The 27,012-nt window shown below is 40.7% G+C and overlaps 1 protein-coding gene across 4 annotated transcripts in view; it reads right to left on the minus strand.

Moving 5' to 3' along the window:
• Positions 1 to 27,012, minus strand: part of MAP7 (microtubule associated protein 7) — a 109,691-nt gene that overhangs the window by 72,914 nt on the left and 9,765 nt on the right. For 3 of the 4 annotated variants that reach the window (XM_059468867.1, XM_059468866.1, XM_059468865.1), the window contains exon 1: positions 25,808 to 26,350. The exons of the other annotated variant lie outside the window; for it this stretch is intronic. In XM_059468867.1, the coding sequence (XP_059324850.1) occupies positions 25,808 to 25,937 (130 nt within the window). In that variant the 5' untranslated portion in view covers positions 25,938 to 26,350. Of the gene's footprint in view, positions 1 to 25,807; positions 26,351 to 27,012 lie in introns of those variants that run through there. 4 annotated transcript variants of the gene reach the window in all.

The following is a 27,012-nucleotide window of genomic DNA, read 5'->3' on the forward strand; positions in this document are numbered from 1 at the left end:
TTTTTATTATTCATGACTAAAGGTAGCAGATGTAGTCCCTGTCTAAGTCTCGGCTATCCTCAGGCTTTCATTTAATAGCATAATTATAATTTCAAATAGGGCAGATCTTCAAACACTGCTTCATTTTTATTTTGACAACTTAGTGTTAAAGTTTTCAAAACCAGGAAGAGAACACTTCCAAAGAACATTTGTTAACAAATGTGAAAGTCTTTTCTTCATGCACTCTGCTTCATGCATTGACTGCACACTTTCAGAGGACAAACAGCATGTGCATTTCAGGGAGGTGGATAAATGTCTTTTTCCAAGACATTTTGCTGCTGGCCAATATGTGTATTTCTAATCTTTTACTACCTAGGGAAAAAAAAACAACCCACAGAAATTTTGTTTGCTTTGATTCAGATAGCTGGAACCGATTTGCTTTCTGTCTGAGCTGTGATTTGTTCTGCATACACGACAAAAAATTGCTTCCATCCTATCCCCCTATGCAGGAGAAGCAAACATTCCATACACATTCTGATCTATGGATTTTTTGTTTCTTTTTCTTCCAAGAAACCTGTGCAATCTTCTTTGTAGATTATCAAAAGGCACCAAATGAAAGAAGCATTATCATTTCTATTTGATCAAATAGGTTGTTCAGTTCTTGGAGAGGTGTGATGGACTTGTCATCCTGGTAATATCATACCTGCCTAACCACAAGCAGGAAGAACATAAGTGAAGCCACACTTCAATACATGACCGTAGATTTGAAAAGTCACGACAAACCTTTTGTTTCATAGGAATTTGTTGTCCCTACTCAATGCCAACTTTCCAACCAGCTTTCCAACTAGGCCAGAGGGGCGGGAAGTCAACTACTAAGGATGTGCACACAGAAAGGTGCCTGTGAATGTACAAGCTACTCCACATTGCCTATCCCTCCCACTTGCATTGGCCTCTGCTTTTGTTTCCCATACAAATGCTGGTCACCAGACACGAGTTTTAAGAACTGTAGCAGCTCTGACTGCGTAGCACTGCACAGAGACATTGAAAAACCCCTCACTTCGTACTATTTTCATATTATAAGTACTAAAGAATTCCATATTAGCTCTTTATTCTTCTTTTCTACTAAAAAAACCTCAAAATACAGGAGTTTCCTGTTTAATTTAGTATTCTTTCATTATTCTGATTTTTAAAAATAGCTGAGTAAAAAATTGTATCAACTTAAGTTGTAACAACCTAAAAGTTTGCCTTGTTTTCTATGAATTCATTTAATCAAGGTCTTCTAACAAAATGCTGTCTCTGTTCACATCCTCCAATAATGATTTTTATTATATGAATTATTAATATATTTAACTTCCATTTTTACTTTCCAGCATCATCTGACAGCTGCAGAATTCCTCAGCTTTGGTAACCAATATTAAGCTTTCAGAGGAATTCAATTTCCCAAGATTTTGACGATGATACAACATATTACAGCAACAGCTTCACATCTGAATTTCTGAATTTCCAAATTTCACTTTTGAAATTAAAGTGAGGTGGATGGTCTCAGCTTACTTTTACTGCTGTTCCCCCTCACAATTACTCCACAGTTCAGCATCCCCATTTTTCCCTTCCTTGAACTCTCTACTCCCAAGAGAAAAAGCCTGCAATCTAAGATCAGGAACAATAAACAGGGAGAAATTCTTACACCCATCAAGGAAAATAGTTAAGCATTCATGAACAGTAATGAGCCATCAGATAAGTGCTAGCAACTCTATTTCCAGAAGCACTAAGTTTCATTTGCCTCACTTAACTAATAAATTCAAAACCCCCCAGATTATTCATTGTCATAACTTCACAACCTTATCTGGAGATTAAAGAACCTCATACTCAACTCACTTTCAGAATAATCCCAATATGATAGCCATGATTTAAGCAAATGAAAGTTGCAGACATCAAATCAGGCCACATTTACTAGGACCTCTGATAGTTCAGTGGGCACAACTGCATCGTGTGCTGGGGCTGTGCCCTTGGGAATGGTGCCACGATGGGCAAGGGCTGATTGATCACTGCTGTGTGCTAAAGGCAGGCACCACAACATAAAGCAACACCAGCAGCTGCTGGCTCTGTCACAGCATCTGTGGTGAGCTCCACCCCTCAGGAGCTCAGGAGCCTGACACCAATTGCAGGGGGTGGAAATACTGCTGCAGCTGACACCTGGGATACAGAGGATGAAGAAAAGGACCATCCCATACAGGGACTGTGAGCTGACATTCAATGAGGGGAAATAAGGGTCAGATGAAGGTGTTGCACATAGAAAGCCTGATAGCATCAAGCTGCTATTCAATATCAGGCTACTTCCAGATATGTTAAATAGCACTTAGAGCAAAGGAAATGAAAAGCAATTAAGTGATTACTTCAGAGACAGTTCATAGTGAACAGAAAGGATAGCCTTAAGTTTACACAGAATAAACACAGGAGGCAACTACCAAAAAGTCAAATAGACATGCTGAATGTCAAAATAAGACAGCAAAAAGGCACCTTCATCAAAAAATGGCTTATTGTTTGTTTTAGGTTTTTTTAAAATATTTTTGCTGTGTTTATTCACCAGAAAATAACCTAAATGGAGGTAGGAGGAAAAACACAAAATAATACTCTTGTTTTCATGCTGTGCCTGTACAAAGTTGAAAACTAAAGAGATTAAAAGTTATAAAAAGCACCACTAATTCACCCTTTGGAGAGTAACTCTGGCAGTGCTTCCATACCACAGAACATCTTTTGCCAGTTGTCTGGCCTAGAGTGGATGAAGGAAAGGAAATATTCTGATACCAAAGCTGTCAGTACTTTTGGAATTGAGATGTTGCACTGCAGCTGTTTCAGCAACTGCAGGCCCTAGCTTATGTAAAAGACTTCATTACAGACAAACAAGCCCTTTCCTGTTTTTTCAGATTTGAAGTTAAAAGTAATTAGACTGAATGATGTTGTGAACAAATAGATAATTGCACCATATATCAAGAGCATGGCTACTTACAACCAGTAAGTCAACCTTAGTAAGTAATCTGGTGTTTTAGAAAATAATTAGTAACAAATTACTTATATATTAACAACAGACACTGCAGAAATATAAAACCTTCACTTTCATAATCTACCTTGAAAAAAAGAAAATCAGAATATCAATATATTAGCAGACTGCTCTTCTGCAACCCCTTGCATCATGTTAGACTCTTTACAGTTAATTGTAAAGTGAAAGTACAATGGAAAACTACTACATGCATTCCACAACTAGAAATAATGTTTTCCATTTGCAAATTTTAATTGGAAAGACATTTAAAAGGTCTTTTTCTGGAAACACGAAGAGCAAGGTGCTTACCTATTTCATCCATTATATTCAGTACTGAACACTCATTTGCACTGCAGAGGTCTACTGTGCATCCATAGCATGATCCATATCACCCTGTATGCATGGCTTCAATTTCCCAGCCTACATTAAAAATATTCAGGCTGGCAATTTTGCAAACCTGAAGTAGAAAGGAGGTGGTGTCACGGCAGAAAAAGGCGCAGGTTCAGAAGGCGTGGAGAGCGCATGCCATCAAGGTATCCTTTCGAGGTCAGAACTGACCCACTCTCACCATTTCTGGCCCAACATCTGATCAAAATGGAGTTTGTCACATCCACAGCATCATGAGATTATATTCAAGGACAGGGAGGGGGGAGAAGTCTGCGGAGCACTTCCCTGTGCTCTGCGTCAATAGATTTGGGCTTAGCCTCTGTTAAGCAGCTCAAGCCACCGGTTATTGGTGCTGGCAGCTGTCTACCACACTGCCCCACTTCCTATTTCAAAACACACTGCCTGGGAAGGAGGCCTTGGGCAGCCAGCTCCAACCTGCTCCCAAATAAAATGGAGAAGTCACACAGTGGAACCTCCATGTTTGCCTTGAACATCCCTTCAACTGTTTAAAACACATCCTCACCTCCCTTTTCAAACAGTTTAATGCAAAAATCAGTTACAGCAATACTAAAAAATCCAACAAGCATTTCAAGATCAAAAACTGAATTGAGATGGGGCCTTGATTTTAAAGAATTTTTGCATATGTACATAAGCAGATTGTTTACTTAGGCATTTCCAAGATTTTAGTATTAAATATATTATTTGGCATTTTAACACTTCTTGGACATCAGGTAACTCTTCATGTGTTTCTACTGGCTTGACAACAAACCAGCCTTTTCAACAATCATAATGCAGTCATTAATGCCAACACTTTGCTCAATACGGCAAAACAGTTACTAGCAAAATAATAGTAACTACTATACAACTTCCTTCATTCTCAAAAAAAAAGCTAAGAGCATATTTAATCCAGATTTTAAGAAACACCTGTGCTCTAGAGCCACCTACTCTATGCCATATTTAACTTAACACTAAGAAATAACACACATCTATGTAATATGACCAAAACTAATTCTCCTCTGTAATTCACTCATTATATATTTTGTTAGAAAACAATTAAAATCAGATTTGTCTCACTAACAAAATGATGGCATCTTTATACCTCCCATTTCAGTACCAACAGCTGATAAACATGTTGGTTCTACAGTAACCATTTGCTAAGCCATAACAACTCCTGCACTCATGTGGCACAAGGGCTTCTGCCACCCACTGCGTGCTGGCCCATGCACAGGAGCTTAAAAAGGCACACAGCAGTCAAAGTCCTGTCCTGCAATGTGAAAAGCAGCCATGTGGCTGGTATAACCAGGGAGCCTGGGAGAGTGGCATTAAGCATGTGGGCCTGTCAGAGCCTTCTCATGTGCGCTCAGCAATGAAAGTCCCAGGAGCACCAGCCAGCACTTAGCCTCTTACAACTTGGATCTACATCTTTAGATGAAAACATTCCTATTCTCTGCTCTTTTATCATTCATTTATTCCAATTATTGGCTCTGATGCAAATATTCTTCTTCAGTCCTACAATTGAAAAAGTATGAAACCAAATTTTGCAGAAGGCCTGGCTACCCTGTCATTGAACTGTAACTAAGGCTCTAGAGCTGCTCCCATGAAACTGAGCCTGACGGTTCTATGGAATAGTAGGGAAGTAGATTGCTAAACATTATGTAGCTTGAGTTGCAAACTCAAAATAGAGTGTAAATATTAATTACCTTAGATTAGGAATACTAAAGATTTATTATCATAAATTTTATTACTTTTGTTTGGATGATGAGCAAGTAACTTGCTCTGCAAGAGGTCCCCCTGAGGTACAGCACATGAAGTATGGAAAGCACACAAACAAATCCAAAACCCAGTTCACTCAGAGCATGTCCAAGAACGCTCCACTTACAGTGACTGCAAACCAGAATTAAAAACCTCGGGAGAGAACAGGTTAAACTAACAACACCTCTCCCACCAATCGTTCCAAAAGGAGTGTTTGTGTATTCTGATACATTCACACACAGTTCAGATCACATTGCCTGAGGAGGTAAAAGCTATTCTATCACTGGCATGTAGGGTAAATTAACTTGCTAATTCACTTTCTAATGCACAGTTCACTGAGCGTACAATTACATAAAAAAAGGAGAATAAAAACTCATGCAGTCAAGCATAATAAATTTGTAAGGGTTTCTACATTATACAGAGTAGGGTTTTTAAAATTCTGATAAATACATATTCATAAACAAAACCACATAATTCACCTTTAAATCAAGTCACATGCACAGCAGTGAGCATATGCCATCCCTCTCTAGCACTGCCAGACAAAAGCTACATTGCCAAAAATAGCCACAGAGTGTGCTGGAGTAGCTGCAGAATGCCCTAGATACATTTAGACCATAAAGACTGTGCAGCACTAATGCAAGTAAAACTTAGGCACTAAGGTTCATAACAGGCCATGGCTGCAAGGAGAGAGGAAGATGAATTTCCATCCTTGAAGCTAATTTTTAATAGATGTTGTCTTATCTCAGTTTAAAAGGGAGACTTAAAAGGCAGAAAGCTGAGAAATGCAGAGCCAGAACACATGTATATCTACACAAATCATTACAGAAAAAATGTATTAAAACCCTTGGTAGAGGCTTTCTATGAAAAAGTCAGCTAAAAGAAAAAAATGTGCTTTTCTTTGTTTTAAGAGAAAAATATATAGAGAGTTGACTTTACAAGAGCACTGTCCTGTGCTCTGGTAGGTGTTTCTCCTAATCAGTTTCTGAATCGTTTTTAAAACAGGATTTCATCCTACTCCTCTTCTGAAAGGAATAGGAAAATTAACCAGTTTTTTTCCTAGATCATGTAAAATACTATATGCTGAAAGAGCTAAACAGTAAAGATCAGAGAGGGTGCTAAGTGTTTAGGTCAGTTTCTTTGCACCTGGGCTGCTGGCAACAAGTAGGCCCCTGTCTGTCTGTCAGCAGGGTTCACTGAGAGAGCTTTAAACTCTTTTGAAGGGAGCTGGGGACATAGGCTGAACAGAGATTGGGTGTGGAAGAACTATAGCAACCACACTAGGAGGAAAAGGAGGCTAAAGAGAGAACACCTCAAACCAGCACAAGCAGCCAAAGATGCAACCACAACACAGGATTATGGAGCATCCCTCCCTCTGCATCCCCACAGGGATATCGGCACAATCAAACAGTTCTGTAAGGTGCTTGTACACAGGGCACACACATGGGAGACAAACAGGAGGAACTGGAGATCTGTGTGCAGTCACTGGGCTTTGACCTCATCAGAGTTATGGAGACATGATGGGATAGCTCCCATGGGATGGGATTACTGGAATGCTGTCATGCAGGGCCACGCGCTGTTTAGGAGAAACAGACCAGGAAGATGCAGTGGTGGAGTTGCCCTCTATGTGAGTATCAAGCTCTGTCTAGGGATGGATGATGACCTAAGAGTCAGGAAAAAAGGACAGACCAGTAAGAGACACAGTTGTGGTTGTTTGCTACAGGCCATCTGATCAGTAGAAGGAAGCAGATAAGCCCTTTTACCTGCAGCTCAAAGCAGCCTCAAAGTCACAGGCACCCCGGTTCTTGTGGGGGTCTTTAACCATCCTGACACCTGCTGAAGCAAAGAAGAGTCTAGCACTAGAGGAGGTTCCTGGAAAGCACTGGTGACAACTTCCTGTCACAGGAAGTAGAGGATCCCACAAGGAATGGTGTGCTCCTGACATCATGCTACCAAATGGGGAAGGCCTTCGTGGAGATGGGAAAGGTTGGGAGCAGCCTTGGCTGCAGCAACCGTGAGATTGTGGAGTTCATTATTAGGTGAGGAAGAAGCAGGGCAGCAAGAAAGATTATAACTATGGACATCAAGAGGGGTGACTTCAGGCTCTTCAGGGAATTCTTTGAAGAATGCCATAGGAACAGGCCTTGATGGTAAGAAGGATTTATAAGAGTTGAGATTACTGCAGCCAGGCTCAAGAATGATGCATTCCAATGAGAAAGCAATCAGGCCAGCAGGGCAAGAGACCTCCATGGATAAATGAACTTACTCCATTCAAGTAAGTCATTACTTTAGCACAAGCGTCATCAGAGTGTCATTTCCCAAACTTCAGCCATTTCATTTCAACAGATTTTGGATGCACTGGCAAGTGTGTGTTTCTCAGTCAAATACTGAGAGTGACCAGAGCTAATCTCTGCAGTGGAGAGAGCAGTGTTCTCTCCTTCTAAAGCCATCCTCCAAGTTAGCTCTGAGGAAGAAAGCTCAGTCTGAGTGAAGAGATCATTGCCTATATCAACTGACTGAGACAAAATGGATTTCCCCAGATTAGCAGAGGATTGCCTTACACTGGCAGACAAGGCTTCACCTTTAGGAGGCAGACCAGCAGTAGAAAGACAAGAGGCATCTCCACACATGCCCTGCCCCACTTATTGAGTGACTCTCCATGTGGGCCTTCTTAAATTGTCTGTGAACCACCTATTGCTCTTCCTTTGTGTCTATAAATGTCTCCAAAATAAACTACCCTATCAGTTATTTATCATACATGTATAGATGTATTCAATTTATATTTCCTATTCTTTACATGTTAAACCAAAAAGTGGATATTTGAACTACTTACTTTCTGGTAGACAGGAAACAATCACAATTATGGGGCTTAAGAGTCTCCTGGCAAGACATGCTTTCACTGTAGATTCAATGTCCTCACAAAATTATTTTAGCACATTAACAGAAAAAGCTTCTGAAAATCTGAACAAGCAGTCAGTTCCTTCCCCCCCCCCCCCACCCCTCCCGCCCAGCAGTAATAGCACAACATTTTTTTTCCTGTAGAAGTCAACAGTCACTGTGACATAAGAATAAGCAGAAGTCAGGTGTCCTTCACTGTTCTGTTGACTTTGCTCCTGACCCACTGTGTGAGCTCTGCCCTTCCAACTGCACACAGAAGGGCAATGCCCTCATACCCAAGAGCAAGCCAGTATATAAACATCAAAAAGAACAATTAAACAGAAGCATTGGTACTGAGAGCAGATCTCATGTTGAAAACACTTCCCAAACCCCATTAGCTAAAAACAGCTGAGTGCATTGGCACACAAGAACAACAATTTAAAGATCCCTTTTGAAAGTTCAGTCTCTTCCATGGCTGTTCTGAAAACAACCTGTGTAAGGCAAAGTATGGCTGGACAGGGGGAACATGGCTGACAGATACCACAAGTGTGCTGCAATTCCTATTCCAGGAAGGGGAGGGAAACACACCTCTCTCTTGGAGTTCTCATGAGCCGTTTGCCAGGAATAAGACCTGTAGGTGATCCAGGTAGTCTGAGACAAGTCATTAGATGCTAAAAAAAGCCCTCTTTCTGCCCAAAAATGTGATCCAAACATGCAAAATATTTTTTTTATTCTTAACCCATAATTGCACAATTGATCATACAGTTTCAGTAAAAAACCTTCTCCAACAATTTTGTATGAGCCTTAGGATGCCAATTTGATTTCAAGTTTTTTTTTTTAAGTGTAGTTAATGTCACTATACACATTTGGACTTCAGTTAGGCCTATATCCACAGAGTTTGTTTTTAATCAGCGATTTTGATTAATAGTATGGTTATGAGGGAATTTACTTGAGGGTGAGATTTGCTTCCCTTGTACCAGTGTCCTAGAAGAGGAGAAAACTTAAGAGTTATTCCACACATTTAAGTACCTAAGCAATGATGTCTAATACACTCTTCAGTAGGAGGCTGTCAGGAGAGTCATGGCTTCCACTGTTGAGCAAAAATAGGCAAGCTTCAGTCACAAGAACTCAGAGTTAAGCAGCAGTGCATGTAGGCTTCCTTAAGGAGAGAGAGGTAGAATCCAGAATCTTGAAGTGCCATAATTTGCAGCTATGTAGCATTAAAGAAAGAAAAATATTTCTGTTTATTACCATCATTATGGAGCTTCTAGAAATGCAGGCTAAAGCAGCTAAAGTTAGTTTCACTAGGATGTTATTACTGGAAAGACATAGGAACTTCAACAAACGGCTCCAGGATAGGCCATTTTCCTTAGGAAGTGCACCACCTTTTCCCAAATGCTTCAGTGTACTGTCACAGTGTTATACATGTAACTGCTGTACAGCATCCATGGGAAGCAGGTACCCTTCAGAAACACTGTCCATTCACTTTGTTAATAAGCACATCTGTATCCAGATGTGACTACACACCTACATATCTTTTCTGTGAAAACTGCCAGGAACTGCACCTTGCCTGATGTGCTGGTGCACCTTTCATCCCAGCTATGTCCTTTCCTCCCAGCAGACAAAATTCTGTGCAAAGAAGTCTGTTCTGCACTTAGTTAAGCTGTATGCTTGGCAAGTCCTTGAAGAAACTGCTCTGGACCAAGGAATTTGGTGAACAGCTTTAAAAGACAGAGCCACACTATCAAACACTGCAATTACTGAACAGTGAATAGAGCCTGAACAACCATGCAGCAGTTAAGTATTTGATTCAGTGGCAGAGTAGGCAGCCTCATTACTCCCCAAAGTGTTGTTTGAGGCACTTCATAAGCTGCAGCCAAATCCTAGTCTTAAGGCAGCAGCCTTGTTAGCCGATGTTAAAGTACTTGCAAAAAAAAACCAACCCCACAACCCAAACAAAGAAAAAACAAAAGCAAAAAGCCCCCAAACAAACCAAAACTAAACAACGACAACAATCCAACCAAAACAAGAAAATGAAAAGCTTCCCAAGCCTCCAAATAGCCAATAACTTTTGGGACAGGTTCACTATTAAATAATGCAGACTTCAGAGACCACATATCAAAGAATTGAGTGGACCATTTCACTTTTTTGCAATAGTTTCCCTGAGGCACAGGCTAACTGTATCAGTACAGTCACTTCTGTAGCTTTTGTGTTTGAAAATGCTGACTTTGTACATCCTGGATGACATCCACAAGCCATCATTTTAACACCTCTCTCTTTCTGACTCATGATGCATCGTTTGCAATAAAATAAATGCAGCAAAGTCAAATTCAGTGCCAGGTCCCCCCAGCATAAGCAGCGCAGCAAATTGATGGTATGGCTGCAAAACAATCTAGACATTTACTGCCAGCAGCATGAGAACAAACCCAAGGAATCTGGACCCAGTCCAGCATAGCTTCTCTCCCATTCTTGTAAATGCAGCTTTGATCTCTGGGAAGCTCTAAAACACAAGTCAGATGAGCTACTGGCACACAAATAGCCACTATTCCAGATAAACAGACAGTGCAGGCTTCTGAGAAGCCCAGGTAAGTAAACATTGCAATAGAACAACAAGAAGAGTGAAAAAAGGCAAGATTTCAGTCATAAAATTAAAGCAGAAGTAACTTTTCTTCATAATGCCTCTCTTCCTTGTGCCAGACATTCTTGACCTGTCTTCCCATCAAATCCTAAGGAGCCCTGTTCTCTGATGAGTAGCAGGCTGGGTATTTCAGGACTGAAGCCCTTTGTTTCTCCACACAAGCAATACCAGGCTGTGCTGGAGCAGCCCTGCCTGCAGTCCTGCCAGAATGCCTCAGCCCTGACTGAGGAGAGAGATGATTCAGACCATTCATTTTATAAGTCCCTTGCTCCAAACTCCCTGTCTCCAAGGTGCCTAATAGCCTAATAATTCCCCACTTGCCAGAAAAAAAAGTTTTAAAAAGTAGCTACTCCACTGCAAAATTATCAACCTTTTTAGAGTTCTACTATTTTGAGATATCATGTGACAGCAGGATGTACAGGCCCACCAATAATTCAGAAAATAAACAGATCTGGGATTCAAAGGCTGATGAGAAACTTGCACCAGTTTCTTCAAGGCAACTTGAGGTACTGTGTTTGTCCTTGGGAGCATTCTCATTCTTTGAAATGGATATTGTATGGTTATTTTTTTAAAGCAAGAATTAGACCACTAATTGTTTACCTGCAAAAGGCAGTTTAGTTCAATAAAGCCAGAGAGATCCGGACAGGGCAATAAGTGCTTTCAGTCCATTAAGAAAAGGAAAATATAAATGTTTTAAGCGTGGTCAGATTTGCTACATTTTCAATTTACTTTGCTTCAGAAGAATGACAACAGGGACAAAGTTGGCCCAGCATTTTTAATGGTGTTGCACAAGCCTAAGCATGCATCTTCTTGCCAGACATCTTTAAAATTCCCCACACATAGCTCTTCTTAGGACAAACTGAGCTCTTCACTACTCATGACTTAGAACTACATAGGGCAGAATTACAGTTGTGCAAAACATTTGCAGTTCCGAAAAGAGAAAACCATTCAGTTGCAACTATCCCAGGCAATATTTTAAATGCTTCAAGGTCAATAAGCCTTGTTTTTATTTCAACTATTATTCAGAGAATTTATTAAAAGACCTTTGGAAAAGGTTTTTAAAATCATGGGGAAGGAGCACATAAACAGAAGTACCTAAGTCCTTTACTAGGTGGACTTCAGCTGATACCATGGGATATCTTTCCAGTTCTGACAGATGACTACAAAATTTAGTGTCCATCTATTTGTAGAATTAACTACAGCAGGTAATAGCCTAGCTGAGCTTTTTCACCCACTCTCTTAGAAGGAAAGCACTTGACACAATACAGCAAGAACAGGATCTAGAATCACTGTCTACAAGCCTTGTGTTTCATTTTGCCAAAGCCTGTGACACAATCAATAGTGTAACTTCTTCCCACACCCCTCTGGCATTAATAATCTGCCTATGTCTGTATTTGTTTAAGGATTTTCAGAGAAAACCCTCAAAACAAACCATATCCCATCTCCTCCCCATAGATAAATGTTGCTACTTTGTTTACCTGGGGGTGAAGGAATGGCTTAGCAATATTAGCTATTGTTCTTTCCCAAATAATCTATTTCAAGTATTGGAAGAGTTGTCAATGATGCCTCACAAACACCTATGTCACAGTATGTGGGTGAAGGGTAGTACCCTACTCGCTCAAGGGCAGATACAGGGACAGAGGCTTCTCTTCATGTCAAAAGCACTAAGCACATAACCACAACACTGCTCTGTGCTTTGCCACAGCAGTCAGCAGCAATCCTTGCTTGGAAATCTCTGACAATAAGATATCCTCCACAAGGTACCCACAGACAGCAGAAATACAAACACCACTGATGAAAAAAGTTTAGACAATAAGCTTCAGCAAAATCACAAACCACACTATAATGTGTTAGAATGTCTTACCCAGGTGGGACAGGGAATGGAAATACTTAAAATTTTGTTATTTCCCAGGCTGATCAGGCAGCTCTGTATCTACAATATTTACAAAAAGATACTCAAACTGCATAGAAGATTATAACAACTGCTGTACATATCTACATCTCAAGTCCATGAATAGGCAATCCAATGCAATGGCAGCAGAGCCAGCAAACCAGCCGGGCAGGCAATCTCCATTTCCATCTGCTTGGCCACCAGCACCTCAGCACGCAGAGCTCTTGGCTCCGCTGGCACGTGACGGCAGAGCTCGGAGCACCATGGCCATCGTGCCACGCAAGTGTCCATTAAAGCAGCCCCACTCTGCAAGCAGCAGCGTGTGAGCAGCTCGGACCAGATACAGGCCATGCCAGCCCGGCCCAACCAGGTCACCGAGTACAGCACCAGGAAACAGCAGAAAAGGCACAACTGCCAATTAACATAAGCCTCAATGCTCCACTTACTCAGCAGCCAGTTGCATTCAACACAAATTAGCTTCTCTTTCAGTACAAAGTCCCAATTAATCTTAAAGGCATGCAGGGCACCAACAGACTCCCAATTTCCCTCATTTTATTTTTCTCCCATTAAAAAGCAAAGCATAAAACATAATCCAACATTGCACTGCTCTGTAATGCAGCACAAAATAAAGGTATTTGGAACGTGGTTTTAGCATTTATAATTGCACAACAGTGTGTTATATAACAGAAAAGCCAGATCTCATTGGATTTTCCCATTTAAAGATCCAAGAGTGCACTAGAGAGCAGAGGTTTCAGCACATGCACACAGTGATTTCACATCTTTTAAAACCTACATGTAGTAAAGTCATCTCAAAAATTTACAGGCAAAACGTGTTGTTAAAAAAAGTATTTGTGATATGTACCTCACAAACATATATATGTTATGCTCCATATTAAATCCATCTGGAGAATACAATAAATACTGGTTTAACTAAAAGAACATTTAAGCAAAAGCAAAGTCTGACAAAAAGAAAGGGAGAAAACCTTGTGCAGAGAATGGAAAGGAGGTGTACTGTTGCTCTGCCAGTAATTAGAACCTCTTTGTCTGACTGTTTTTCTGCAGAGTAATATTCAATAATCCCTACACAGCATGAAATATTTGAATCAGATGGGAAAGCTCTCATTATAATCACTATTGTCAGGATGTTCTGCAAAAACAAGTTCCCTCTCCCCAGAGGGGGAAACAGATACTGTTCCTGTAAATACTACTAGACATGATATTTTTTCTGTAAGTCACAAGAATTTCCATGTGAAAAGGCAGTCGTTGCAGCACAGGTCACAGAGGGACTGTTAATCAATAACTGGTTATTTTCCAATAACCAGTCTCAGATGGCAGCAGCTTTAATACTGAAAAACAAGCTTTCCTCAAGTGAAGAGCATGCCTCAGTTTTTATAAATATATTGTTATGCCATCTGGAGAAAAATTGTCATGAGCATATGTAGTGATAGGACAAGGGGGAATTGATTTCTAACTGAAGGAGGGTAGGTTTAGAGTAGATGTTAGAAAGGAATTCCCCACGGTGAGGGTGGGGAGACACTACAACAGGTTGCCCATGGAAGCTGTAGATCCCATCTCTGGAAGAGTTTAAGACCAGATTGGATGGGCCTCTGAGCAACCTGGTCTAATGGAAGGTGTCCCTACCCACAGCAGGGAGGTCAGAACTACATGATCTTTAGAATTCCTACCAACTGAAACCATTCTGTGACTCTCTTCACTTGTGTCATTCTCGCTCACTCCCAGCCTCCTAGCTCGGTGTGCTTCCACTACCTCAGTCCACCAAAGTGAGGTCAGGTTGGATATTCTGTGAAGAGAATTTGCTAAGGATGAGGATGGCAGAAGTCCTTCAAAAGTAAGGAAATGCCTCCCCCTCTCCTCAGACACACATTACAACAGGTTTTATAACCACAGAGAAAAAATCAAAATCTTATTCTTATTAAGGGTATTGGCTTCTGTTTACTTCAGAACAGAGGTTACTTACCGAACACTCCATTTATAAGCATGCAGTAGCTCCACAATCCACTATGTTTTAAGAAATATCTGGGCTCACTTTAGGCATAAAACATGTTACCAACACCAGAAATGCAGAAGTGAAGCTTTTCATGAAGTTGCTCCCTACTTTGTTTCCTTCTAAAACTATATTAGCTTATACAATGTCAAGAGCAGAGGTCTGCTTATGTGACTCACTGGATGAAGTGTGTTAAATGACACTCCTTGGAGCCATGAAAGGGGCACACAAAAGTGGGTGGAAGAGGGAGCATAACCCCTCTCCCTAACACAGACTCCTTTCCTTCTGAAAGCTCCTGGGAACTCATCAGGATTACAAACCCATATTGGTGCTTCCCCTACTTAAAAAATAAAACAAAACAAAACCAACCACACCCCACACATCTCCCCCACAAAAAAGCCAGGAACACAGAAGAGGCCAATGACATCTTTAAAGTAGCCCTGCCCAAGAACTCTACCGAAAACTGGCTGGCAGACTTTGACATCAGCAAACCTTTGTGCCTTGATGTATAGAAAAAACAAAAAAACCCAAAAAAATTCAGTTTAACCATCTGGGACTAGATTTTAGGGATAAGAACTTGCTATTGGCAATTATCTAGATATTTTTGAAAAGAAATCCTAGGACAAGTTTAAGAAAAGTCTACAATCCCAGCCTGGAGTATAAACAAAGACTAAACAGCAGCACTTTCTCAAAGAGTAAGCTAAATCCTCATGGAGATTAGTTAAGAGCTCCCTTAAAGGAAACTGCTAGTAGCAGCAAAACACACCGAACTGTTTACAGTCAGGCAATAGCAGGGCCTGTTTGCAGAGCTAAAATGAGCAGAAATCACCTCTGCAAACCTTGGGGTCAGGAGCCTTTTCAGAACTGTAACACAATTATCATGGAGTTGCTGTCTTCACTTCTCAGGAAAGGAAGATCAGACCATCATACTATCACCTTAAACATTTCAGTCCTGGAACATTGCTCATCATGCAGATGCCACAAACATGTGAAATCTGAGAGGAATTTTAAAAAAGCCTAACCAAAACAGGAGGCATCCACAAGCATCTCTGTGCTGTGTGTGAGCACCCCAGTCTGCACAGTACTGCTCTGCATCAGTTACTGACTACAAAGATTGAAGTTGAACATACTGTAGTGAAAAGGCAGGCTGTGCTGCAGGCAGCCTGCAGTGACGCTGAGCATGTGAGGTACGGTTTACAGCACCATAACTCTACCTAACTCACAGGCATGGTGAGGCTCACAGAAACTCCCTGGACACAAACTGTGACAATTGTGTTTCCTAAAACTGACAATAACCTCATAGAGAAAAATACTAGCACAGAAGTAGATCAACACATTACAGCATAATTCAGAAAAAAAACAAATTGGAAGTGTAAGAACATATCAAAACAGTGATAACCCAGGCACAACAAGCACAAACTACTTGATCTGCAGTCTGGTTTTATTGCCAATACCTCCCTCAGCAGCTGGTTGTTGCTGTCCTTTTCTGGTTTACAGATGGCAACTGCCATCTGCTTTTTTCCTTACCTCTTATTTTGCAGTTCAGACTGCAAGGAAACACATCACTACCATTGTTAGATGGCTAGTAAAGGTTGTGTTTAGAAAAACCCAACAAAACCAAACCTACTTTTTCTTCCTTTGCTGCAGGGAATGAGAGTGAGGTAAACATGTTTTCATTTTTCTAGTGAAAGGAGATGCACACCATAAGTGAAAGTGGCATTATCTAGAATTTGTATGGACCACATGTCCAAGATGGGATGTACATTCCTCAATGAAACCACTGCTACAATTAAGAAGAAATGACAGGCAAGAAGGTTCATCAGATTGTATTCCACCACACTGCCACTCCTGCACTATAAACTAGTGCAAACTCCACGGACATGACATCTCTGTCTTTAGAAACAGCTCAGATGTGTTTGGTGTGATTAGTGGTGTCTTAGCACACAAGCCAAAATTCAGTACTGTAATTTTACCAGTGCATTTAGTCAGCATGCAGGTGATGAGGCAATTGACACTGAATAAAGGAAAAAAAACCAAAGCCAGAACTGGCTGTGTTAAAGAATTACTTCTTATGTCAAGGGCGGGTAACTGGATAAACCTGCATTTCCAAAACAGCTTTCAGAAAAGCTTCCTGAAGCAGAATTGAGAAACAAGATAGCTTTGTACACTAAGATACAACAGTATGAATCAAGTTCTGTCAGCACTTCTATAATACACCTTGCCTGTGCTCGAGATTAAAAAGAAGCTGAAAAAGGTCAGGAATTCAAGAATGAAAAACCCCATCCAAGCTTCCTCAGCACATTTAACAAAATGTTCTAGAGTATCATGAGATTTTAGGTCAAGGATCTTTCACTGGACTTTTAACTTGTCAGACTGTCTGCCTAGGACATCAGCACTACAATCGTATTCCCAGCAATCAAACCAGAACTCAGGCATCCTACAGAAAACTGAGTTTTGAAAGTGTTAGTTCCTCAATCCTTTTCCTTATTGCCTCCAAGGAGAAAGATGATAAAAAATTTTCCTAATTTCTTCTGTGTCATTGACTAACCTCAGATCTTTCAGGGAGCATCCCTCTTTTTGATTAGGAAAGAGCACATTTTTAGCACAGCATACCATGCAATGGGAGGTGGATATGGCACTAGGCTGCAGCAAAGCTCTTGTGAAGACAAATTCATCAGCTGGAGTATTTCCTGTAAGGGTGTGCTGTGGCACCAGCCTCATTCCATAGCCCTTCAATGGTAAACAAAAAGTCAGTGGCAGAGCACAGAAGAGATCTGTGAGCTGTTGTGCCTGGTGTGACATTGCAGAAGGAGACTTGGTCCTATGTCAGCTTCAGATATAAGAAGACTCAGAAGAATGTTGACAGGGAAAATAAATCAATCAATCAACCTCTGTGTGAAGGCCAATGAGTAGGTATTACTGGAGGCTCAGACAGCAGTGATGTGAAACAGAAGAAATAAAGACTGATGAGCAGGTGGCCAGCAACCAAACGACAAACTCTAAGTACATTGACTCCCTTCTGGGAACTCCAGTACCTTGACCATTTCTCCTGGCTTCTTGAGGGTTTTGGATAACTCTCAGAACAGGAGGCAGAGAGTCTGTTTGCCTAGGAGTTAAGTTGATTGTAGATCTGGCCTCTAACACACACTATTGAAGACCCCTTGCTGCAATTAAGAGATCAGTTGAAAAACCACAGATGTGACTTCTGCCGGGAAACTCCTGCTTTCCCTGAAGCCATCTCTACAGACACTACTACCAGAAAAGGAGGAGTGCTTCATCTAACTGAATTTTTATTCCTGTGTGATAGGCATCAACTGGAAGACCTCTATAATTTGGAATCTCTGCTACTTGCCACATTTTACATCTCAGCAGATACCTATGCTTGATTTGTTCCAACTCTTAATTCGAAACCCAGCTTCTTCTTGTTGACGACTGCACGGATAAACTGCATAAAAATGCGCAGAAATACAGCTAATCCCTGAGAAAAACTGTTTCCTCCAGAGAACTGAAGAGCAAAACTAGGCTTCAACAGATCTGAAGTAACTGGATGAAAATCTATTTGTCCAGAATAAAACAGAACAAAAACTTCAATGGACAATAAAAAGCAATCTTGTACCACCACCCCATTGAAGCTAGAGAAGGTATTCATCTACTTCAAAACAACTCAGAGTTCCCCAGCAGAAAGACACAGAGTACAGCTACAGGTCTGTGCCAGTACTGACAAAGCAATTCAGTTTTCCACTGGTACATCTGCTCCAAACCCCTTGTCTCCTCCACTGCAACAGGGACACAGTTCTGCTCTCTGGAGAAACCTGCATCCAGGTTAAGCTGCAGTGACCTGCCTTCTGGAACTTTGTTTACTCTAGCCATTATCAGCAAGTTAATCATTTAAAGGAGAAAGTGAAGCTAGTATTCAAGTGGCTCTCCTCTGAAACTGTCAGCATAAAAAGAAAATTTATGAAAATTTATACCATCTGCATGTTACCCCTAGTCATTTCTCCCTTGAACCTGACTAAGCAGTTAAGGCTACATCTACACACTAAGATGGGGCTTGGGACAATTCAGTTATGGGTTTCATGGTTAGACCTATAAATCAATGTGAGTTTTATGCAGAATTTACTAAATGTGATTCCACTCTGCTGAAACAGAAAAATAATTTACTTCAAGCAACAAGTTTTCGAAGTCCAAGTTTTAGAATACTCCCTGATTTAATTTCTGATATTTCATCTGCATTTTTATTTGTTTATTAAATATTGGCTCTTAGTGTCTCTTACATTCATTATACAAATCTGACCCATAGACATCAGTGCCCACTCTAGCCACGCTTCAACTCAATGCATCTAAAACTCGTGAGTTTCAAGCAGTGCTTGGCTGCAAAAACAATGCACTGTGAGATGCACCTTCAGTGACTGAAGGCAGTTCATTAAAACACAGCAAATTGCATCAATCATTGTGGCATTTGTTCTGGAATATTACTGTTGTGGTCTGAGGTTGGGTAGACTAGATTAAATAATATCATAGCATGTCTCAGCAAACAAACAAAAAATCCCACATCCACAAATCACTTCTGAAGAGACCTCTGATAATGCCACGAGACTCTTATGAGATGCTGTCATTCAGAACTCCTAATTCTCTAATAACAGAAAAAAAAGGTCTCCGGCTGTAAAGTACAGACTGAATTTAAAGAAGCCAGAAAAAATTAAAAAGGCACCAAAATTATTCTGTAGGTAGATAAGAAAGCAAAGAAGGCTCACATGTGAGCTTGTGTAGGAAGAAAAATTATGTACTCCCACTGAATCAGCTGATCCTGGTAATACATAGAGCTCCATCACCACTCATGGCCACAAGCAATGCTCTAGGCCAGTGCTCATTAATTTCTCTGGAGTTCAACATGACAAGCAAAAGCTTTTTCCTTAAAAATAAATTCAGACTGCTATGTACCTGGGTACAAAGCCAGCTTAGAGGGAGGGAACAGATACAGCAGTTTCTGAGCAAGCTTTGCAAACAGCAGCAAGAGCACTAAGACTCTTGACAAAACCACAATCACAAAAATATCAGGTGATAGAAGTGCAACATGTTTCTTTTAAAAACATGAGCTTAGCTATTGCCTCAATTTTTCACTGCAAAATAAAAACATGGTACTACCTAGGCATGTGTTGTGGGACACAGGAATCCATTTCTTCTTGCTGTCAACTTATTCCAAAATTGTGTTACTATATAAAGTCCTTGAAATCGTATTATTGGCATATTTTCAGGGAAAAAAGAATGCAACAAGACCTCAGAGAATTTTAGGATTCTTGGACAGATCTATCACTTTCCAGGTTTCTCTTTTTCCCCATAAGAAATGGCCATGAACCCACACTCCCTTCACACTTATTTTCTACACAGAATCATATACCAAATTCCAGGTTTTTAAAGTCATGACTTTTACAGAGCTAATAGTGAATAGGGAAAAACTCCACTGCTTGCTGTCAGTCTTTCATGAGTAGTGTTTCTTATACAAAAGCTTTCTTGAGAATTATCTCAAATAAACTGAACACATATCTTTTTGCAACTTTAACAAGCATCCTGTCCTGCAAGTACAGTAGCCAAATGTTGCATCCTATTCTCCCCAGGACAGTTCTGCTGAACATTGTGTTATCATTTAGACCTTGGATGAAATAACTGCATTTACTTAACAAAAGCTATTTTGCAAAATTCAGTCTTTCCTTGGAAGGGGTTATCCTAGTTCACATGCCAAGTTCAACTGAGTGCACCTTAACAAATAACTTAAACTTTCAAAACTATCAACATCATACTTTTTTTTTTTACTTTTGCCATCAATGCACTCAATGTCAAGTATGCTCCCTGAGCACATGAATAGACCACAGGCTGTTTCCCCCCAAAAAAGCAGTCACCAAAAGAACTGAACAAAATCCTCCAGCATCAGCAGTAGAAGCCTCTTCTCATGGGGCTGAGCTAAAAGTGTAAGATGATTCTCACCCAGCACAGATAAGCACTGTCAGTAATCCCAGCATACACTTTGATGAACAGGATGTGTTACAATACAAGCCAAGTCCTCAGACCTTGGACTTTCACTCTGAAAGCCAGAGGGACTGAACAAATCAGATTTGCTCTACTGGTCTGTAGACATATTCCCTGCTATCCCACAGACTTTCAGCATAGTCTCTTTCCTTTACTGCTTATAAATTTCTTCATGTTAGTATCTCTTTGTCATGGTTACAAATGGGATGCTTCCTGCTACCTAGCACCTACAGCTATGAATGGGGACTCCCTACAAACAGAGGCAGCAGTCTGCTGAAAAAAACACCAGTTCATTTTGTCTCCCCAACAGCTACACTGTAATCAATGAATGTAGGGCTTTTTCAAGAATGTACCTCCCAGACACCTTGAGAGGCATTTCAAAAGACCTCATTGCAATCTACAACTGCCTTGTGAGGGGAAGAGGAGGGGCAGACTCTGATTTCTATGCTGACCAGTTACAGGACTTCAGGGAACGGCCTGAAGTTGTGTCAGAGGAGGTTTAGGTTGGACATCAGGAAAAGGTTCTTCACCCAGATGATGGTTGGGCACTGGAACAGGCTCCCCAGGGAAGTGGTCACAGCACCAGGCTGACATAGTTGGAGAAATGTTTGGACAATACTCTTGGGCACATGGTGTGATTCCCAGGGATGGTCCTGTGATGGGCCAGGAGCTGGACTCAATGATCCTTGTGGATCCCTTCCAACTCAACCTTTTCTGTGATTCTGTAAATAAATGTCCAGAAGAATCAAAGATACTTTTGGACCCCTCTTCTCCTGGCCTTAGCTAGCAGAAAGAAAGGAAGTGCACAGACACATCAGCAGAATTCAGTGGAAGGTGCAGGACACCAGACCACACTGTCTGGGTTCTCAGCCCTGCCCCTTTACACAACCAACATTAAAATGAGAATTGGTTCCTTTCCTTCCTTCCATCTACTCCTTTCACTCACTTTGCCTCAAATGCAGATGGGTAAGATAGGGCTATATATTGTCAGAAAAACCTCCAGTCCTTGATTTTGGTAAGCCAGTTCATCAGCCTTTAACAACTGCTCACCATTTTTTGCCCCAAACAAACTGGAGGTCAGCCTCCTGACCAGCATCAAGAGGCCCCATTGAGAGCCACCATCCCAGGCAGTTTTGCTGGTTTAAAGTGTGGTGAAAGCCAGAGACTCCCCTGTCATGCTGGATCCTGCCTGAGGCACACTCTGCAGCGTGGGATAAAATTACACTTCCACACCCCATGCAATACCTGTTTTGTAAGTATACAGTTTCAGTTTCCAGGACTATCAGTTTAATGCACTTGAAGATGCCAAGTTCCCTTTTCTTTCAGGCATTTTAAGTTTGCTTTGGGTATAGACACACAGTAACAGACAACAACTGAACTAAAAGTTAGAAAATCTGAGTCTAAAAAGAAATAGGCGTTTCACTAACACACACAGAACATGGCAACTAAGCACCCAAACAGTCATGATATAAGAAATCTCCTCCATGTCTCTGGAAGAACAAATCATTCATCTGAAATGAACAGTATGCACAAACATCACAGACGACAGTGGCAAAATCTGCTGGTGATCACTGACATCACTGTCAGTGATGACCAGCACATTTGCCAAAGGACTGAAAAAAGCCCTTCTCTTGTTTTCAAGATCAGTGAAAGACAAAGAATCAGTGCTACTCTTCAGAAAGCTAAGGCAGGTATGTCTAGCTTTGTATTAGCAATACTCACTCAGTAGATTAGAAGTACCCTCCCTTGATCAGTTTTAAATAAGCAGGATGGTGAAGGATTCCATTGCTAAATTGAGTTTCACTAATTTGTCATGAATGTCATAATTATTTCAGTTATTAAGTATTCAAATCCATAACCCAGAAACATGAGCATTGTTTTTTCCAGCCTTGTCAAGTGATAGTTTCAGAAACACATTATCAACAGTTGAGAAGGTCCTCCTTCTAAGAGGAAGGAGAGGAAGCATCACTTCAAAATTTCATAAGATTGAGTAAGGTTTTAAGACTACATGCAAGGAGCACAAAATTAACAAAGCAGAGGAGGGAAATCCTCTAAGGCAGATTGAATTGCTTGTGCCTGAATTCAAGGAATGGCTAAAGCTGAAGTTCACACACACAGGATGGATACCTGTAATTAAACACTAATCTACTCAAAGTCATGTATTTGTGATTATGTACAGAACCACATACACACATTCTCTTCAGTCACAGAAACAATATCTGTTTAACTACACAAGCTTTAAGGAAACATTGAGTCTGTTAAGTGTGTGGTTCTCTTCCTGTTTGCCTGTTTTTTTGTGAATATAGCTGCAGAACTTCAGGAAAGCTGGTAACTAAACCAAAAACCAATTCAAGTGCAGAATAAGCTTCTGTAAACCCATAGAAATTGTATTTGAAGAGTGCACTATGTAGCAAAATTCCTGAATGCTATAACAGGAAAGGAGAATAAATATTGTTAATAAAGGTAAAAAAGGTTATTCAAAGTAATTTTTATTTGCACTCTTCCATGACACAACAGGATCTCAAGATGCTGAAATAATGGGTGCCATACAGATATATAACAAATATGCAGGCCTTGTCCCAAAGCCAAGAGGAGGAAGGGAAGTTAAAATATTTGTTGAAAAAGCAGTAAATACAGTTCACATCAAAGCAAAGGAAAGATCAGGAGCACATGGCTATAAAGGTCACTGCACGCTTTTAATATCTCCAGCATTGTCATTATTTGTTTTCACTGGAGAAACAAACTCATTTTGCCTACCAGACTCCTCCAATTACAATGCAGGCAGCCAGACAAGCAAAGGAATGGCCAGTACTAAAATCAATTTACAGAAAACCTCACAAAGGCCAGCCACTTTAAGATCCACATAAATGTTTGTTTCTGAAATAAAGCAACTCTCATAAAAAGTCTAATCAAGCCTTAGTAGTCTGAGAAGACCTGAAATATTAAAATATTGATTATTTTAAATCTTGTGATGATATTGAAATACACTTAATGGAGGAAGGAACTTCTTTGGAGTATCAGATCCATTAAAGGACTCTTGGGTTTTAAACTGCTGAACAAAGACAGGTCTAGCATGATAACAGAAACTGCAGATGAAGACAACATTTAGCCCATCTCCCACAAAGATGACCCTGACTTAAAATGTGCTAGAGAGAAAAAAACATAAATAAACATCTCAGTAGCTGCAGGTGCTTACTGAGCAAAAACAACAGGTAAAGAACGAAGAAAGGCAAACCCTGTAAAGAAGCAAGAGAAAACAGGCACTAAAGATTCACAAAAGCCGCATGTGGGTCCATCACCCAGTCAGAGTTGCACAGGAGTGACCTTTCTTGGTACCAGGTGAGAAGAAGAGCACCCTGAGTACATGCATTCTTCACTTCCAGGCATTCCAGCCTAACCCACCTAATGACTGATAACATTCAGATGTACAGACGTAGGTATTTACCCACAGGTATCACTGTGCAAGTGGTGCACTGTTCTAGAGACACTATGAGCTATTTTAAATATCTAGTAAAATGAAAAGCAAATTAATATCGTTGCAGCATATTTTCTACCATTTCCTATATTATTTCTCACCAGGAGCAGTCAAGGTAAGCTGACAAATTTTTTATCTTCTTAAAACTGCATGAACTTGTTTGCTTGCTATCTGTGCTACTGCTCACACACATCTGCTTACATTTCACAGCAACAAGAGAAAATAAAGGAATAATCAAAAATCAAATCTCAGTTAAAACAAGAGAGACAAAGGATAAGCACATATGTGTAGCTCCTGCAAGTAGAAAAGAGTAGCTAAGTCAACAAAGTCTTGGGAAACTAGCAGTGCCATTGAACAAAACCAGGCAAATTATTGATTTTTAGCTTTATGAACTGTTGACTCTGGAAGCCATCCAGTGGGTGATAAAGTAAAGTAATATGCTTCTTAAAACATTAAGAATTCAATAACCTCACACTAGAGTTTGGATCTCCATTTTATATGGGCAGTTTCAAATACACTGAAGAGCCAGTAAGTGCAAACAGAAGATCCTAACACAACAGGCATATTACAATGACTAGCAATATATTTTTTATCATGAAGCTCTGACTAGTTAAGTCTTTTACTATTCTGAGAAAAAAAGGTACAAGCTGCAAACTCAAAAAACCCCAACAAATAAGACCTGAGTTCTGAAATTGCTTGTAAAAGCTACCAAGCTAGCTATCTTTTTCCTTCAGAAAAAGAAAATAGTCAGCTGTAAATTATTCAGATCTAATAAATACACATATTATAAATTTGCTATTTAAATGCTTTCTAGGCTCTCCTGTTACTGGTAGAATGGTAATAACTGAAATTTAAAACAGTGTCTTGAGGCTACAAACTAACATTGGTTTTGTAAACAAAAACTGGTACAATCCACCCCTTCCCTCCACCCCCCCCAAAAGGAGTGTTCATACACACAGAACCACTCGAAGACAAAAAAAAAAAAAAAAAAAAAAATACTCACAACTGTAAGTAGCAGAATCCCTGACAGACTAAGAGTTTAAATACTAGGATCCATATAGGAAATAGGAAATAAATTATACAAGGCAGACAGTGGCTACACAGGCTTGACAGACCTGCTATAAATCAATGGCCATCAGCATCCCTCTGCCACCACTGCTTACCTACCCTAAGCACCATAAATATTTTTCTTTAACAGTTTGTTGGGTTTGTGTTTTCTGTCTGTTTTGTTTTGTTGTCAGACAAAAAGTCAGCATGTTAGAACAATGTGTATTTTTTTATGCTCTGCCAAAGGCACACTGCCCCTCCTGCATGCGAGTGGAAGTATAGACAGTTTCACATTGTCTTTGGCAAAGCTGTCTTCTGTAACAGGCAGTCACTGCATTCTGTACTCTCCAAGCCTACCCTTCTTTTTAACAGTTATTTACCCAGACTGTAAACAGAAGTCAAAGTAAACACGCAGAAGCTCACCCATATATTTCAGATGCAGGACCATTATCCCTATCAGAAGAAATGTGATTAATAACTAAAAAGTATTGTTTTCTTCAGAGCCAAAGCAGCTGATTGCATAACAAGCCAGGGGATTTAAACACACCTATCATGCACAGCACATTTGTGAGTGCCAAACTGCACCAGTCACTTACAGACTCTCTGTAGCACACAGAGGAGCTAATAAAACCCTGCTGTGCCTGCTGTGCAGCGTATCCCTCAGGCAGCCCTGATTGCACTGCAGAACAGCAACATACCTTTCAGTCTTGTGGAATTCCCATTTTTTTGCTGCTCATCCTCTTCATTAATGGTGAATAAACCTGGGGGGCTTGGCCTGGCACTTTTCTTCAGTCTCTCTTGTCGGAGGGCAATAGTTGAACCAGGCATGCTGCTTGCTGCTGCTGCCTCTTGCTTATTAAAAAAAAGTAAGAAACTCCAGCCCCTAATTAGCTGCTAGCTGCAACGCTGTCTGTTCATTTGAGCACTTGTAACAGATCCCCTATGGATAAGCAGTATGCAAACAGCTGACAAATACCAACATCTAGTCGGCAGGAAAGGCTTGCAGTCGTTTCCCTCCTTGAAGAAAAGCCCTAATCAAAGGCACATTGGTTTGGATGCTGCTCTTTGCTGTCTTAACCTGTTCAATCAGATCCCGGCCCACAGCTCCAGGTTCCTTGCAGCAGCACCTTCTTCCAGCCACAGCACACTAAAATATTCAGCACGCAGTACAAGAGGAGAAAATATGATACGCCGCTGTTAACAGTTGCCCTGACAACACGGACACATCCTAATCAAAGGAGGGTCTATGAGTGCTGTCTCCTCAGCTGCAGCGAGCCGGCCTTGGGAACGCTGTCTCCTGCACGCTTGTGGAGAGCTGGGAGCTCCTCGGCAGCAGGGGCTGCTCCTTCCTCCTCTCCAGGCAGCGGGAGAATGGAGCTGCGGTTGCACAAGCACACTGAGCGAAAAGAAGCCTGGAAGGCGCCAGGCATGAACCTGCTTTTTGCTCAGCTGTTCTGCTTATTCATGTTTAAAAATTTCAGCCTAACCTAAAACAATGAGGATGAGTCCTCTTCTGTATCTGCATGTGCTGGGTGTCGTGTGTGCCACCGCCCCCCCACCCCCTTAATCACCTTCCTATGCAGTACATACCTTTTGCATTAGGAATGCATACACCCACAATTACAGGCAGGTGTTGGAACATTCTTTTCCACATGTGAAAATGCAAAAATGAGAATTTCTAGTTTGTGTGGAAAGCATGGGGCAACAAAATTCTGAAAATTCTGTCCCACGCCATTAGTTTTATAGCACCAACCTTTAACATACACTTGACAAAATGAGCAAAGTCCAAACAGCCCAGGTAGTTTTAGTTAATTGATTTTCCTCATATGCTGGCATTCTGGATTTTCTCTAAGCCATTTACAACACAATGCTTGCTCACAAGTTTTGCAATCTGAATGTTTCA

Source organism: Ammospiza nelsoni, chromosome 3 (assembly GCF_027579445.1).
Source record: "Ammospiza nelsoni isolate bAmmNel1 chromosome 3, bAmmNel1.pri, whole genome shotgun sequence".
NCBI classification, from domain to species: Eukaryota; Metazoa; Chordata; class Aves; order Passeriformes; family Passerellidae; genus Ammospiza; species Ammospiza nelsoni.